At 38.2% G+C, this 16,315-nt stretch overlaps 1 protein-coding gene across 1 annotated transcript; it reads right to left on the bottom strand.

Annotated features, from left to right (window-relative positions):
• Nucleotides 1–1,955: 1,955 nt before the first annotated feature.
• TNFRSF13C (TNF receptor superfamily member 13C) lies at nt 1,956–12,830 on the bottom strand. Its single transcript, XM_083365428.1, has 4 exons — nt 12,775–12,830; nt 10,783–10,898; nt 6,042–6,233; nt 1,956–3,717 (listed from the first exon to the last, which is right to left on the bottom strand). Exons 1-4 carry the CDS (start codon nt 12,780–12,782, stop codon nt 3,395–3,397), a joined length of 639 nt encoding a protein of 212 aa, XP_083221554.1. The 5' UTR covers nt 12,783–12,830; the 3' UTR covers nt 1,956–3,394.
• Nucleotides 12,831–16,315: the final 3,485 nt, after the last annotated feature.

The raw sequence follows: 16,315 nt of genomic DNA, 5'->3' as shown, positions 1-16,315 counted from the left end.
TTTGTAGGAATGTATATAGTGAAAATGTGGGGAGGGGTGCGTGAATTAGAATCTACTGGTTTTCTTCAACTATCTTGATGTTTTGACTTTTTTTCGGCATTCCTGGAATAATTACTCATCAGTCTTTTATTTGGGACTTCCTTGTTTGCTGATGTGCTAATTAGAACAGGAACTTCTTTTTTTCATTTGAGAGACAGTGGAAAGAAGTTCTATGATGTCATAAAGATTTATGTTATTTTGTGGACTATAACTTAATAGGCTCATAGGAACAAAGGTATTTCTAACTCCTAATAATCTATTACTTTGTTAAACTTTAATTCATCAGACTTTTTGCTCTTATTCCTATAATAGATAAACCTGGTGAAAATAATGGAGAAGATACTTACTGAAATTACTATTTAGTTGCTGACTAAACTATTCAGAAAGTAAGTGTCTTGTTTTGACGATACCATTATAAATTCAGCTAAATGGCTTCTACATAGTCTATGGGGAAGGCACTGAAAAACCAAGAAATCTGCTCAAAAACCACTTGGGTCCTAGTATACTGTAGTACCTGTAGCTCTCCTTTGAATTATGCCGGTAGAGAAGGAGCGCCACGCAGTGCCAAGCTGGTCCTCTCTACTCTGCACTTTTTAACCACATTTAGTCTCCACTGTTCTGGATGAAGTAGAAACACATTCAGGAAATTAGGAAAGAGGCAGATTTCATAATTGCACTGACTGGATAGTATGAAACCATCATGTTATATTTTTGAGGCAATAGCACAATATCCAGTTAATTCTTCTGGAGCCATAGGAATCCTGTTAGTTAACTTCCACCCCAAGGTGGATTTGCTCAAACCATATTCCCTTAAACCAGGGGTGTCAACCTCAATTTCATTGAGGGCCGCATCAGCATTGCGGTTGCCCTCAAGGGGCCGGGTGGGTATGGCCAGGGTGGGCGTGGCCTACAGGGTGGGCGTGGCTAGAGTGCGTATGGTCTACTGGGTGGGCATGAGTGGGACAGATCTGAGGGTCTCTGGCAGAAGGAGGGTCTCTGGGCCAGGGCCAAGGCAGTGGGGGCCGTTCCCTCACTGTTTCCAGAATGGCTTCGCAGGCCACATAAAACCACTTCGCGGGCTGGATCTGGGCCCCGGGCCTTGTGTTTGACATGTCTACCTTAAACCATTTTTTTTCTCAAACTGAGTATCTTCTAAATTTCAGTTCTGTAAATTTGCAGGCAGGCCCATATTGGCCAGAGGATTCTAGAGGGACCTGAAGTTGGAGAAGGATGGCTAATGAAAGCTAATTATTCGTATTTAATAACAGAAACCTATACTCATTCTTTATATAGTTCAGTTATTTTTTCCTCCCTGTAAAGTTTCCTTTCACAAATTGGCTATTATGATTTCCCCCAATTTGTACTACAAATCATCTCCCTGGTAAAACCAATTAAAACCCTTTTGCATCTGCCAGTTAACCACATAACTGATGACTAACAGAGACTTTATTTTAAAGAGGCACTTCATGAAAGGGAACTGAAAAAAATGTTTTTGGAAACTTAAAACAGATTTGTGAGTGCAGCTGTTAACACATTCAGCTCCCTGTCATAGACAATACATGCATGCATACACTCTAGCCTCTATACTGGCAGTATGGTAGGAAAATAAAGCACAGGGTTTTTTAAAAATCAACATTAATATTTCTGGCAGTGAACAAGCAAACTGTTAAGGATTACTAGGTATGCAACAGAAGCCCCAAGGAATATGTTATGGCCACCTAGATGCTTTAACAATCTTTTATCTGCACAGCACTTTTCATTTGGACTATTGCTGTCTGTTTTTTGATTCCCCCCCCCAAGATTCCTTTAGAGATGGGAAGAGAATTATTAAGAGAGATAAGAAAATATATGTGATAATGGACACCTAAGAAGCTGATCCTGGCTGATTTGGTCAGAGTTGTACGAGATTATTAAAGACAAGTTAAAAGTAAGTTTATTCTTTTTTTTTGCATATCTTGTAATAAACTTCCCCTTTGGGGCTACGATGTTTTCTCATGGGATATGTACTTATACATATTTTAAGAAGTACAATGCAACTCTCTCCTGTATCTGATCACATCATCTGCTTCCTGTTAAATTTTGCTGTGAACAACAAAATTTTTACTTGGTAAAATAAAACAGCTTTGCATTGCAGATACAATTATAAACCATTGATCCTGATGGCTCCAATTCCTGGTGATCAAGCCTAATGATTTTTATCCCCATTCTCTATCATGTGGTTCCTTAAAGACCAGGTTATTTTCCCAAGTCATAGGTAAGGGTGGCGCGAAGCCCCTTGTTAGATGCGTTCTTGAATTTGTGTTGTATCGAGCAATCAGATCCCATCTTGTTTATTTGCTTTCTACAGTATTATATTTTTATTGTTCACTATGTTGCAAGCTGCTCAGAGATGGTTTAGATCTTGATTTAAAATATACAATTCTTATCAACAATTCCATGAACAGCAAAATCCAAAATATATTGAAAATTATAGGTCATCTATCTATTGGTTAACATTACATTACTATTTAATTTATTACAACATGAGGACAACCTTAGAATAGTTTAAAAACATAATTGCAATGAAATATAATGGTTTAGGAAGGAGTTTAAAAAGCTTACCCTGACCATTTTATCCAGTGCTTAAGAACAAGTTTACTTATCACTTGTCATTAACATTGTTGGTTTTGTCCCTTTGAGTCAGTTTTGACTCTTGGTGACTGCCTAGAAGATTAATCTCTGCAATTTTCTTGGTAGAATTTTTCAGAAGTGGTTTGCCATTGCCTTTTTCCCCCAGGGATGAGAGTGAGTGAATGACCCAAGGTCACCCAACTGGCTTTGTTCCAAAGGGAGGGGTAGAACTCATAGTCTCTCTGTTTCTAGTCTGATGCCTTTACTACATCAAATTGGCTCTCTCATTAACATTGTTACTTTACATCTAAAAAAGTGCAATAGCTTAATTTTGTTTCTTTGTAATTAAAATTGTTTCCCTTACACTCTTACTCTATTTTCTTATTTCATGTATAAGTTTTGTTCTTAACTATAACACATATAGTAACTTACAAGAATCTTACTGGGTGAGTTTCAGGATGCAGAAATTAAGGCAAGATTATTTTACTCCCTTGAATATGTTTTTTTTCTAAGATTCTCTGATCTTGATGAACTGGGTGTGCTATGTTCTCTCATTTCACCATAGTTATAGCTGCGCATTTTGGAAGCTGAAAAGATGACTTCATTAAAAAATAAAGCTTGTTATTTTCCGAACTATAGTTACAATAAAAAAACTACAACAAGGTGAAATGTCCTGCCTCCAATAATGAGTCATATAAAGTTTGAGAGATTGCATTTGCTAGTCTAAGCTCTTTTAAAGGAATTATTAGGGCAGCTCCTTACTGAGGATGTTCTCTTGAATTGTCTTTGTAGTCACCAGCACAGTTGATCCAAGTTCAGTTGCTGGCAGTGGAAATGAGGAGTTGCATTTTTCATCAGGGGGACACAAGGAAATCACTTCAACCTCCTGACTTCTTGTGCAAGCAACACACGGCATCATCATCATCACCTTTAAGACATCATCATGGGCGATCATAGTAACACCATTTAAATGTGGGCATCGAAGCTGTCCAAGATCATTGTCTCCTGGTCCGCAGTCATGGTTTGTTTGAGCTTCATTGGCCAAAAAACAAGTGCACTTGCCATTTTCTAATAATAATAAAAATAATAATAAAGAAAAATCAAAACTGCTAGAAAACTGAAATTCTTTAAAAAAAAACTGAAAAAATAATCATGATAGCACAAGAACAGCTATGCAAATAAACTTAAAACTAAAACTAAGACATTTCAGATGATAACAAATGCAGGTTTATGTAAAATATTTTAGAATTTAAAATATTTTTTATTGGCCATGTCTGATTGGACATACAAAGAATTTGCCTCCAAATCATAACTCATAAACCATAGGATACAATCATAAATCGTAAGATACAAAAAACGATGTGATAAATCATAATACTAATAGGAGAAAGTAATAGGAAAGATGAGAAGGATAATAGTAATACAGCCCTATTGCATGGGTAAATATCTTTAGGCATGACAGTGGTGTAAGAATTAGGTGTTTAGCATAGTGATGGCATTTGTGTCTAGTTGTTTTGGCATGCAATGCTCTATAGTGACATCCTGAGGGGAGGAGTTGAAACAGTTATGTCCAGGATGTGAGGGGTCTGTAGATATTTTCTCAGCCCTCCTTCTGACTCATGCAGTATACAGGGCTTCAATGGACGGCAGACTGGTTGCAATTATTTTTCTGCAGTCCTAACTATCCGTTGAAGTGTGTACCTGTCCTGTTTGGTTGCTGTACCTAACCAGACAGTTATAGAAGTACAAATGACAGACTCAATAATTCTTCTGTAGAACTGTATAGGCAGCTCAAAGATTTGAGATGAAACTGTTGATTACCTTATTACTGACTATAGTAAAATGGTCCATCTGAATAAAATGTTAGAATTGTTATTGGAATTCATGTAAATTACATGCTTGAAAAATTCTTAGAAAAATGAGATCAGGATTATGTGACATTTTATACCAGGATTATATTACTAAAAAAATGTGGTTCATAGATGTAGAAATGTAGAAGATAGTAGCATTGATGAAAAACAAATACAAAAAGTAACAAAATAATAACAATAATAATAATTCAAAATTGAGAAGACAGCAACAGACAGTAAGTGCCGCCTATGCAAAGAAGCTGAAGAAACAGTAGACTACCTGGTAAGCTGCTGCAAGAAGTTCGCACAGACTGACTACAAGCAGCGGCATGACAAAGTAACAACAATGGTGCATTGGAAGATCTGCCAGAAATATCATTTGCCTGTAAGCAAGTACTGGTGGGATCATAAAATAGAGAAAGTCATAGAAAATGATAAAGTTAAACTGTTCTGGGACTTCAGAATTCAAACAGACAAGCACCTGCAACGTAACACCCCAGACTTAACAATTGTCGATAAGAAAGTCAAAAAAGTCTGGACAGTGGACTTGGCAGTGCCTGGAGACAGCAGAATAGATGAGAAAGAACTGGAGAAGATAACAAAATACAAAGACCTACAAATAGAAATAGAAAGATTGTGGCAAAGGCAAGCAAGGGTAGTACCAATAGTAATAGGCATCTTGGGTGCAATCCCAAAACAACTGGAGCACCACTTGAACACCATTGGCATTAGGAAATTCGCCATTAATCTATTGCAAAAGGCAGCCTTACTAGGAACTGCTTCCATCCTGCGATGATATCTGTAATACCATCAAACATCCACATCTGCTTATCCCAGGTCCTTGGTAAGGACTCGATAGGTAGACAAAAATGCCAAATCCAGTCTGAACATCTGGCTGACTGTGCGATGATGATTAATAATAATAATAATAATAATAATAATAATAATAATAATAATAATAATAATAATAATAAGAAGAAGAAGAAGAAGAAGAAGAAGAAGAAGAAGAAGAAGAAGAAGAAGTTGGAAGGGACCTTGGAGGTCATCTAGTCCAACCCCCTGCTCAGGCAGGAAACCCTATACCATTTCAGATAAATGGCTGTCCAGTCTCTTCTTAAAAATCCCCACTGTTGGAGCATTCACCGCTTCTGGAGGCAGGTTGTTCCACTGATTAATTGTTCTAACTGTCAGAAAATTTCTCCTTAGTTCTAGGTTGCTTCTCTCTTTGGTTAGTTTACATCCGATGCTTCTTGTCCTGCCTTCAGGTGCTTTGGAGAATAGCTTGGCTCCCTCTTCCTTGTGGCAACCCCTGAGATATTGGAACACTGCTATCATGTCACCCCTCGTCCTTCTCTTCATTGCTCAGTTTTGTCTAAGACTAGACTAGATCAACTTTTCTCAACGTGGTGTATTTAAACTGTGATAGACTGCAGTTTCTATGATCCAACCAATCTTGAATACACTGTATTTGGTTGGAAAGAGTTAGACTAAATGAAATCAAGTGGATTAAAACCTATTACCTGAAGTGTTGTTAATACGTACCTTGGGAATTCTCCTTTCCAGTTTTTCTCCTTCTCTTCCATCTTTGTTTCAGGAATACAAACCATAATATTGCCATGATGATTACTAGCCCCCAAAAAGCACAAAAAGCAAATATTAAAGCTGAACAATTTTGGTTTCCAGTATGAAATTGCAGTGGTTGGGTTGTAGTGGAGGTTGTTCCAAGTATAGTAGCTGTGGAGGGAAACAACAGTTCTAAGTGGGTCATCTTAACAGAGATGCTTCTTCTTTCAAAGTGAAGTGAAGGGTTCTATTTTGGTTCGTGGCACACCAAATTCAGTAAAAGGAACAATGAAGTAAGAAGTGTGCTATTGATTCGATTGTGCTATCAAAACAGAATCAAAATGTTTCATATCTCCCCTCTGTTAAAGCATGAAACCTCAACAATATACAGTAAATACTTTTCCATGTGCAGCAGATACAGTCCTTTAAAGACAAAAATCATGGAATGGCTATAAAGGTGTCCTGGAAACAATGTGATGGAAAGTTAAGTCTGTTGTTCTCTATATCCTTGCTCCCTGTTTCCCCATCTGCTCATCTTTTATTCCCCTATCTCTGTATTCTCATTTTTATTGTTTATTCTATTGTTCCATTATTTTGCTACTGTTATGTTTATATTTTTCATTTCTCTCTTTTTATTGTTGTAAGCTGCCTAAAGTAGCCCCACAGCATGATTTAAGCAGCAAACAAATTTAACAAATAAATACCCAAATCAAGGATTCTCTACTTGTTTCCATGGATTTATCACTTTCAAGGGTTATTAGGAACAAGACAACCTATGACACATAACAGAGATATTTCCTTACCTAAACAGAGCAACAGAATGACTGCAGGCAGGCAAAAGAGCATTGGGAGTGGGAGCGACCTTTGAGTTCCTGTTGGCTTCCCCATTGACTTTCCTTGTGGGAAACTGGCAGGCAGCATTGGAAATTATAATCATGTGATGATGGCGTAGCAGTGCAGAAGCACTGAAGCAGGCACAACTTTGCCAAATGTCAATCTCATTGGGACTGACTTTGGATACATATTTTAAGTTAGCCCTTTTGAGATACATTGATTTAAAAATTATTGCCTTATGATGCACTTTTTCTCCCATTTGAAAATTACAAACAGAGAGTTTTAGTAGTGTATAAATCAGGAAAAGAAAATGCAGAAAGACAAATCATTGGCTATGGTTTACTTCCAGATAGAAATAAACTTATCAGCAAAAGTGAACAAGGCTAGTAATTCATCCCAGAAAGTCTATTTTAGTTAATATATCATGCTCTAGATTCACATTTCAGCTGCTTCAGAGAAGGACATTCACAATCTGTTTTTGTGTTACTTAAATATACAATAGATTAGAATAAATAATAAATAAATAAGCTCACCATTTTAAGATTAAATATGCAGGTAGCTGCAAAGAGCCATCTGGTATGTTTTTGTTGCAGCTAGCAAATCTTACAATTGTACTCATAATGTTTTGAACTCAGGCTGTAAGCCCTCAAATTTGCTATGTCTAGAAAGAAGACTGAAAATAATTATCTAAATAGTAAAATACAATGATTTGCTTAATAGAACAACTAATTTTCCACTTGTACAGGAATTATGTCTGATGAAAAGCAAATCCTTGGTTTTAGAACACTTTATTCTCAGCTCTTCTATCTGGCAGAAATTAACCAATGCCCAACACCCACGCACTCATAAAACTTAAATGGAGGTTTAATTACACCTTCATGGACACTATCTTGATATTGCTTAACCACACACCGCCTATTCCATCTAAAGGATAAGACTCCAAAAGCAGCTTCAAAGACTAAGCATACTGACTGCAAAACATCTCACCTTCTGCATCTCACTGTTTGAGAGTTGCATTACAACCTTCATACCAGTTTGTATGGGGAAAAACAAAACATTCCAACGGATAATCCTTACCCATCCATAGGGCTGGATATTCTGTATCTGGACTACAAAGAAGACTGATCTAAATCATGAAATAAGGCTTTGTTTTGTTCCAAGTTTAAGACTGTTTGTAAACTCCGTGATTAGTATATGGTACAATGTGTTGGGTGAACCTGACTAACTTATTGAAACACAGTACAATTGACTGTTTTAAGATTTTAATTGGAAGTGATGGGTTTTGGATGAAGAATAAGATGACAGAAATGGGAGAAAGAAAGAAAAGGGGCATTTTGTTTTAAAGAGATAAAAGACTAAAAAGGGCTGTGTATAGAATATATGTACAAAAAGTTCTAAATCAGAAGACAGTTAAAATAGATATATTTGCATATTTCCTTCCTCTTTATTGAAGAAAAAAGAACCAAAAGGATGCTAACATTCTGCTCTGTTGGTATGAGCTGCTTACTAAAATTTCACTTGAGTGTTCATTACAAATACTTGCATACATATCTTCACTAATGAAAGAGAGGTAAACTAACTTAGCTAAAAATGAAAGAGGAAGTTGTCACCTTGATTAATTTTGCACTAAACTGACTGCTTTGACTAAAGAAAAAAAAAAGCACAATTACTTTTGTTTCTATTTGGAAACTGCTTCTGGACTTTGTGCTTGAGGCAGAAAAAATAAAAACTGATTTTGGATTTTACCAGTTAGATAGGTTTGCTGTTATAGAAATGACTAGTTTATAGTATTATGTAAAAGTAAAAAAGTTGAGGTTTGATGTTATTATCATATTCTATTGCACTAAAAGGAGCCAAAATTCAACGCCTTTTCTTTCTTTTTTCCCTTTTTCCTTCACTTTTCCCTTCCTTTTTTCCTCCCCTATCTTTCCTACTATTTCCTTTTGTATTTTTCTATTTTCTATTATAAATTAATAATAAAAATATATAAAAAAGAAAAAAATAGTTTACCCTTCTTTTATTAGTGAAAATATGTATGCAAGTATTTTTTTTCTTTTTTATATATTTCTTTTTTATTATTTATAATAACTTTGCTAAAAATGAAAAAAGAAGGTTTCACCTTGATGAATTTTGCACCACCCCAAATTATTTTCTGCACTCCCAGATAGTAACCATAAACCAAACCTCTAAAATAAAAGCCTATAAATATAGCATGACAGCTAGGGTAAGAGGGAAACACTTTTGCTCTTTTATGTATAGTTAGAAATGGAAGGAAACCCACACATTATAGAAGGGAAGCAGATTTTAAACAAATCTGAAAAAGGATTTGCACTATTCTAATAAAACAGCAAGCAGATACTGCAGACCTGAAGTCTACTTGCCATTGCTTATAGATTCTTTTATTGGAGTTACATAACATGTTTAAGCCCAATCCCAGATTAACCAGAAATTTCTCCAATCATCTTTGCATTCCCCCACAAGATAAACCATGTTATGATTTCATAAAAAGGTAAAGGTAAAGGTTCCCCCGCACATGCGTGCTAGTCGTTTCCAACTCTAGGGGCCGGTGCTCATCTCTGTTTCAAAGCCGAAGAGCCAGCGCTTGTCCGAGGACGTCTCCGTGGTCATGTGGCCGGCATGACTAGACGCCAAAGGCACACGGAACGCTGTTACCTTCCCACCGGAGTGGTCCCTATTTTTCTACTTGCATTTTTACATGCTTTCGAACTGCTAGGTTGGCAGAAGCTGGGACGAGTAACAGGCGCTCACTCTGCTACGCGGCACTCGGGATTCGACCCGCCAAACTGCCGATCTTCTGATCGACAAGCTGATTGTGAATAAGTATGATTTCATACTATGGCCTAATTCAGGGCTTTTTGACCTTTCTACCCATTGTACCACTTTAAGGATATGGCAACAACCAAGTACCACCAGTCACCTAGCAAGGTGTCAAAAACTTGATAACCCCCCCAAAAAAGTGATGAAGTACAGGTAGTCCTCGACTTACAACAGTTCACTTAGTGACTGTTTGAAGTTATGATGGCACTGAAAAACGTGCCCCCCAAGCAACAGCTGAGCAAGACACCTGCCTGCCTGCTCGGCAGCGCTCTTCTTCCTGTCCGAGGTTTTCATTGTTGTGAGCATTTCTGTTGAGCGGGGGTGGGGTGGTGTTTGGTTTTTATTCCCCCCCCCCCAATCGGCTGGGTGGTTGTAGCAGGTTTTGGTCACTTCACATGACCCTGGGACAGAAGAAGCGCCAATCAGCTAGAATGTTGCAGCATCTCTAGGGTCTTGTGATTTACGTTCAGATGCTTGGCAACTGATTCATATTTATGATGAGAACAAATAAGTTTGAAATAGCTATATCAGTCTCCCTTTAATTCTTTGTTAGCAATCCAAAAAATTTATACACACACACACACACACACACGTGTGTGTGTGTATGTATGTATGTATGTATATGTATGTATGTATATGTACAGTATATATATGTATATCTCCTTTTGTTCTCTTTTCCCAGCCCTTTCACAGTTTCACTTTTAATGGATTGTTTTACCCTGACATTTTTACCAAAATTTTTAATTTCTTTTTCCCCCAAAATATTTTCAGTGTTTGTGAACTAATAAGAAGTTCAATTGTTCAAATACTTGTCTATTTTGCAAATGAATTTATAATTAACAGACTAATAAGAAGAGAATTGCCTTCTTAAGCACAGAACAGAGCCCTGCACCTAAGAAGGCAATTTAACATGCATTGTTCTTTTAACATGCATTGTTCTCTACTCCTGGATTCTCTTCTGGCTTTTACAGAGACCATTTCCAGCCTACCTCCAGACCCTTATTTCCACTCCACCCTTTTATGCCTGGGATTTTTATATTTTCCTTACTTGTCACTTTCCTGGGGCCTCTTTGCATGTGTTTACAGCTGTAGCATCGATGGATCAGCCGGTCGTAGCAGAAGCTGGGATGATGGCAGGTTGTGTTGGGATGGTCCATCAGAGGCCTGGATGAGAACAGACAGTGTCAAAACTGTTTCAGTTCTTCATTACAATTATCAAAAGGAAGAGATACAGTCAAGGTTTAACCAGAGAAGAGATTATTCAAATGTGGCCTCAATGAGAAATCAGTGAACTGTGAAGCTCAGTAGCTTTTTTTTAGTGCTAAGTACTACCATCTTCATTAATGTCATGTATATCCCAGAGCTCATTGCTCTGAGCAAATCATTTTCTGTGGTGTCCCCAAGATATCCCGGGAAGCAGTAGAAACATTTGAACATCCTGGGAAGAATAGCAGCATTCCTGCTGCCTCACTAAAATTCCTGTTTAATTTTCGGATGGTCCATGAATTAATATGGTTTTCCCTACAGAATGTAGCCCATTGTATAAAGATGGGGAAAAAACAAGTAGAAATGGCTACAATATTCCTTTTGAATAAATAGCTTCAAGTTAAGAGACAAAGGCTTCTGCTGGATGTGTATTTCAGAATACTAATAACAGCCCAGCTTTGGTTTCTTGCTGTTCCAGATTATGAAGCCAATCTGATTGGCTACCATCTATCACCCCTCTAGCCATCTTTTAATCTATGCAACACAGTTCTGTTAACTCTATTTTCCTACTGTACATTATTTATATAGTTTCATCTACACCAGGGGTCAGCAACCTGAAACAGTGAAAGAGCCACTCGGAACCGGTTCCCTCACAAAAGGAAAAACTGGGAGCCGCAAAAAATGTGTGCACATGCACGTACATGCACGCATGTGCAGAACAGGGTTTGACTGAAGAGTGGAGCCAAGGCGAGATATGCACCTACCCTGCATGTTTGAATTGATTGGTTGAACTTTTTTAGTCCCACTTTTTTTTTTTTGGACTGCACATGGCAGAGGACTGGGAGCCACAGGAGACGGCTGAAAGAGCCGCATGCAGCTCTGGAGCCGCGGGTTGCAGACCTGTGATCTACACACATAATTTTACAGCTAAAGACAAGATTCTACTTATATTTTAAAAGAGGCCAAAACATTCAAGAGAAAAAAGAGAAATGGCACAATGGGGGGAAAGTGTGTAATTATTTCAATTATATGTAACTTTTATTACAAGAGTGGATGCTAAGGCAGTGTTTTGGCCTAGGCCATTTTAATGATTGCTATAGTTCAGGCAATGCTTTTCACTATAGAACATGCTAGTCCTTAGCTATTATGCTCCTAAAGCATTTGCTGTTTGGAAAGGCATAAGAAGTCAGACCAGCTGGCAGTGCCATCCTATAATAATCAACTTCTCTTCTCTTCTCTTTTCTCTTTTCTTTTCCTTTTCACTTTCCACATGCGTGGGCCATGGGAGTACAGATGATTTTGTATGTGTTGCCTGAAGTGGCTCCTAGTTTTATACATGATTAAAAAACAAAGCACCTGAGGTTAGGGAAGAGGGTAAGGAGGGGTGATATGAGATACTTTGAGCAGGGACAAATGAGTTTCTGTTATTATATATCTTGCTTTTCAAGAGCCACTATTTCCAGTCCAGCTGTTTGTTCTGAATAAATATGGTCCTTCTACAAACAATTGGAAAATAGCAGCAGAAAGTTTACATTGTCGTTGTTGTTCCACTATTTTTCCAAGAGAAGTCAGAATACTACAGTTCCTTTAAATTATTGCTTTGCATTATTAGTGAAATAAAGAGAAGGTATACAAATAGTCCACATTTAGCAACCACTCACAGTTATGGCACTAATGAAAAAAAAACTATAACCAATCCTCTGTTAAAGATTTTGTAGCTTTCCAGCGCAAAAATAAGCCCCCAAAATAAGCACACATTCAAAATGAGCAGGAGGCATAGTTTAGAAAAACTTTATCTATAATATATATATATATATATAAACACGATACATACAGTTTCATTCAGCTCTGGGGAACATCAACAACTCTTAATGTGGAGATCAGAAAAAGACATAGAAAAGACTAACACACGCCCAGACCTAGGCTGGATCACATGCCTTACACAGCCAATACTGTGTCTTAATAAAAAACAGTTCTCATTGGCTGGTTTGTTGCTATGGCTATTCTAGTTCATAAAATTTCTTGCACAATGACACTCCTCCATAATTTATGACTGGAATAGACATAAAACCAAATAATTTAATACTCTTCCCATGGTGTACTCTACCCAATGGCTTGGTCATTACATCTGCCAGATTGTCATCTGAAGAACAATGAAGCAAGTGAATTAGTTCACTTTTGATGGCTTCTCTGACATTACAATACTTAATGTCCACATGCTTGTGTTTGGAACATGGCTCAATATCCCAAAACAAACAAACTCACTTGGAATTCCAGCACCGAAGTTTTATTTAAAAAGAAGCGTTTGCAAAGGCTTGGTGAGCTGAAACCCACATAGGAGTTCAGTCACACCTTACAGAGCTGTTTGACACATTTTTATATCCTATCCCCGATGTAGATTCCACCTCCCCTATCGCACTCAATGCCCCTTCCCTAATCATCCCTAAAACCACTGTCCCTCCCATGTTCCAGGAAGCCCCTTTGTACACATCCTATCACCATCTAATTTTCTGTTAACAAAGCTCGGCTCCTATAGTTATTTCTGTATTTCCTTTGCTTGCAGTTTAGGTTAGGTAGTGTTTTCAGCTTGTCACATTTGTACTTGTCAACTTTTAGATGAGATAGAGAGACAATTGTTATTACTTAGGATTTTCAGGTGGCTTCTTCTAATGTCCTTTAGACTCATTAGAAATTTCTGAATAATATTTTATTCCTTTCACTTGATTCTACTTTTCACTCTGTCACCTGTTGCCATTTTAATGCAAGCAGCATTATCTTCAAATACTGTTTCAGCTTCTTTAACTTCTGTGTTTAAATCCTTTAACAGCTGTGTCTGGTCTGGACCACTGTGACAGATATAACAGGCTCCCTATTGCTGACTGATGTATCTCCTGATCACAAGCTTCAACTTTGTCCTTGCCCAAAGTGTTGTGAAAATCTATGCTCATAGGTGTTGAAGCAGAATTACAATCCTTCATGTTGTATCTCTCCAGAAGTTGTTCAGTTTTCCTTCTTTGACTGAGAACGTAGCCACCTTTTTCTGTTTTTTGTATCTCTACACCAAGATAGTTTTGTATTTCACCCAGACTTTTCAACTCAAACTTTTTTCTGATTGATTAGCAAATTCCTTCACCTGTGCCAGATCCTTTGCAATGAAGCGAAGATCATCCACAAATGCTAATAATTGGCAATCCCCACCGTGAAACCTTGCAGTGTATATGCAACCATCAGTCTTACAACTCTTGAATCCAAGACCCTTCAATGCCACATCTAAACAGATGTTCCAGTTTCTGGCTGGTTGCTTCAGCCCATAAATGGCCTTGTTCAGTTTATACACAGTGCCAGCCTTCTAACTTTCATACCCTGGTGCTTGAACCATGTAATTTTCTTCCTCCAACTCTGCATTGAGGAATGCTGTGGTTATATCAAAGTGCCAAATTTTATGCCCACGTGCCATTGCCAACACTAGTGCCAACCTATAGTTTCTCTTTTTACCATTGATGCAAATACCTCATCATAGTGCATGTTTTTCTTCTGCGAAAACCCCTGTGCCACTAATCTTGCCTTATATTGGACTTCATTGTTGGGTAACTCTTTTTGTATACCCATTTACATCCTACAGCTTTGTAACCTTGTGGCAAAGTCATAGAGGTGAACACTTTATGTTCATCCATGGATTTCATTTCTTTGTCCATGGCCTCTTTCCACTTCACTTGCTCCACTTTGAATAGTTCCAATCCTTCCTGATAATTTCTTGGCTCATACCATACCTTTACTTTTCCAGCAGAATACCTGTCAGGTGGAATCCCTTTGTTCCTTCACTCTGACCTGCATGGAATTGACTGCTCTTGACTGTCAACCCTTTCCTGCTTCACATCAGAGTCACCATATTCTTCTGACTCCTTTTCTTGCTGTTTTTCAGCTTCTCCTCCCTGAACGCTGACACCGTCACTAAGTGAGTCACCATCACTAAGTGGATCATTCCCAGAATTGGCATCAGTTCTGCCCCAATTCTGCTCTGCAAAGCTATTAGATCTGGAAATTACTATACTTCTGCTCCCATCACTAAAGCGATAGCTCTTTGACCCTAGCTCATAGCCTATAAACCTAAGCTTTCTAGCCTTTTGTTGCCCTTTTCTCCTGATTGCCTTTGGAATATGCACCCATGCATTGCTTCCAAACACCCTTAAATGTGCCAGAGATGGTTTTCTCCCATATAGCACAGCATATGGAGTATCATGGATAGAGGAACTTCATAGCCTATTGACCAAATAATTTGCAGTCAATATGGCTTCGCCCCAATACAACCTGCTCAGACCAGAATCCTCCAACAGTGAGTCTTTCATGGTCTGCAAGACTCCATTCTGTCTTTCAGCCATGCCATTCTCAGCTGCTGTGTACGGATTTGTGTGTCTATGTCTTATTTCTAGCTGTCCCAACCACTGTTGAAAGTTTGTTGACATGAATTCTGAACCCCTGTCAGTTTGCAGCTGACATATCTGTTGCCCATATCTTCTTTCTGTGAAGCTCACCCATTACTTGAACTTCTGCAGCACCTCTGTTTTGCTTTTCAGCAAATAACAGAAACCAAATTTGCTATGGTGATCTACAATGACCAGCGCATATCTGGCTCTTCCCAAGCTGGCTTGCGTTGGTCCTACTAAATCTGAATGTACCAGCTCTAGAACCCTTGTTGTCTGCCTTGTGCTCTTCTTGCTTACTGGGAAACCTTGGATTTCTGCACGGTCTAAGTATGCCTTATACCTTTTAAGGTTAATCCCTCTGTAAACTCTGGCATCCTATGCAACAGTCTGAAACTGGCATGGCCAAGCTTTTCTGCATGAATCATGTTGTGTCACATTACCAAATGTTTGGGCACATTTAACCTTTTCTGTCTGCATCACACAAAGATTATTCTGTTTTATGCCCTGTGCACATATATTCCCATTTCTTTTTATGAGACATTTCCCATTCACAAATGTGGTCTCAAACCCTTGTTTCTCAAGACTGGATACACTCAGTAAATTAAGCTCCATTTCAGGCACACATAATACATTATTAAACCTTTCCTCCAGACATGGAATCGGCACACTGCCTTTCCCCATGACTTTTGCCTTCTAGTCATTTGCTAAGGCCACTGCATCTCGTCCAGTTGAATTCAATCTGGAAAACAACTTAGAATTATTAACAATTGTTTGACTAGCCCAGACATGTCAAACACAAGGCCCACGGGCCAGATCTGGCCTGATATATGGTTCCATTTGGCTTGGGGACCTGCTCTGGAAACAGTGAAGGACCGGCCTGCCACACCTTGGCCCAGCTTAGGCCAACCGGGCACTGATCTACAACCTGGTTGCATCCATCAAAGCCAGAAC

The sequence above is a fragment of the Vipera ursinii genome, assembly GCF_947247035.1.
Source record: "Vipera ursinii genome assembly, chromosome: 6".
Lineage (NCBI taxonomy): Eukaryota > Metazoa > Chordata > Lepidosauria > Squamata > Viperidae > Vipera > Vipera ursinii.
The sequence above is the reverse complement of the archived record's forward strand: the minus strand, read 5'-3'. Positions and strand labels throughout refer to the sequence as shown.

Bases quoted from the DNA above. Each gene is read 5' to 3' on its own strand.
- TNFRSF13C (XM_083365428.1), bottom strand. The intron at 6,234-10,782 runs GTAAGGAAAATA...TTCCCTCCACAG, and splicing joins AGGCCCCAGGAAAGTGACAA to CTACTATACTTGGAACAACC. The intron at 3,718-6,041 runs GTACGTATTAAC...TATTATTATTAG, and splicing joins TGGAAAGGAGAATTCCCAAG to AAAATGGCAAGTGCACTTGT.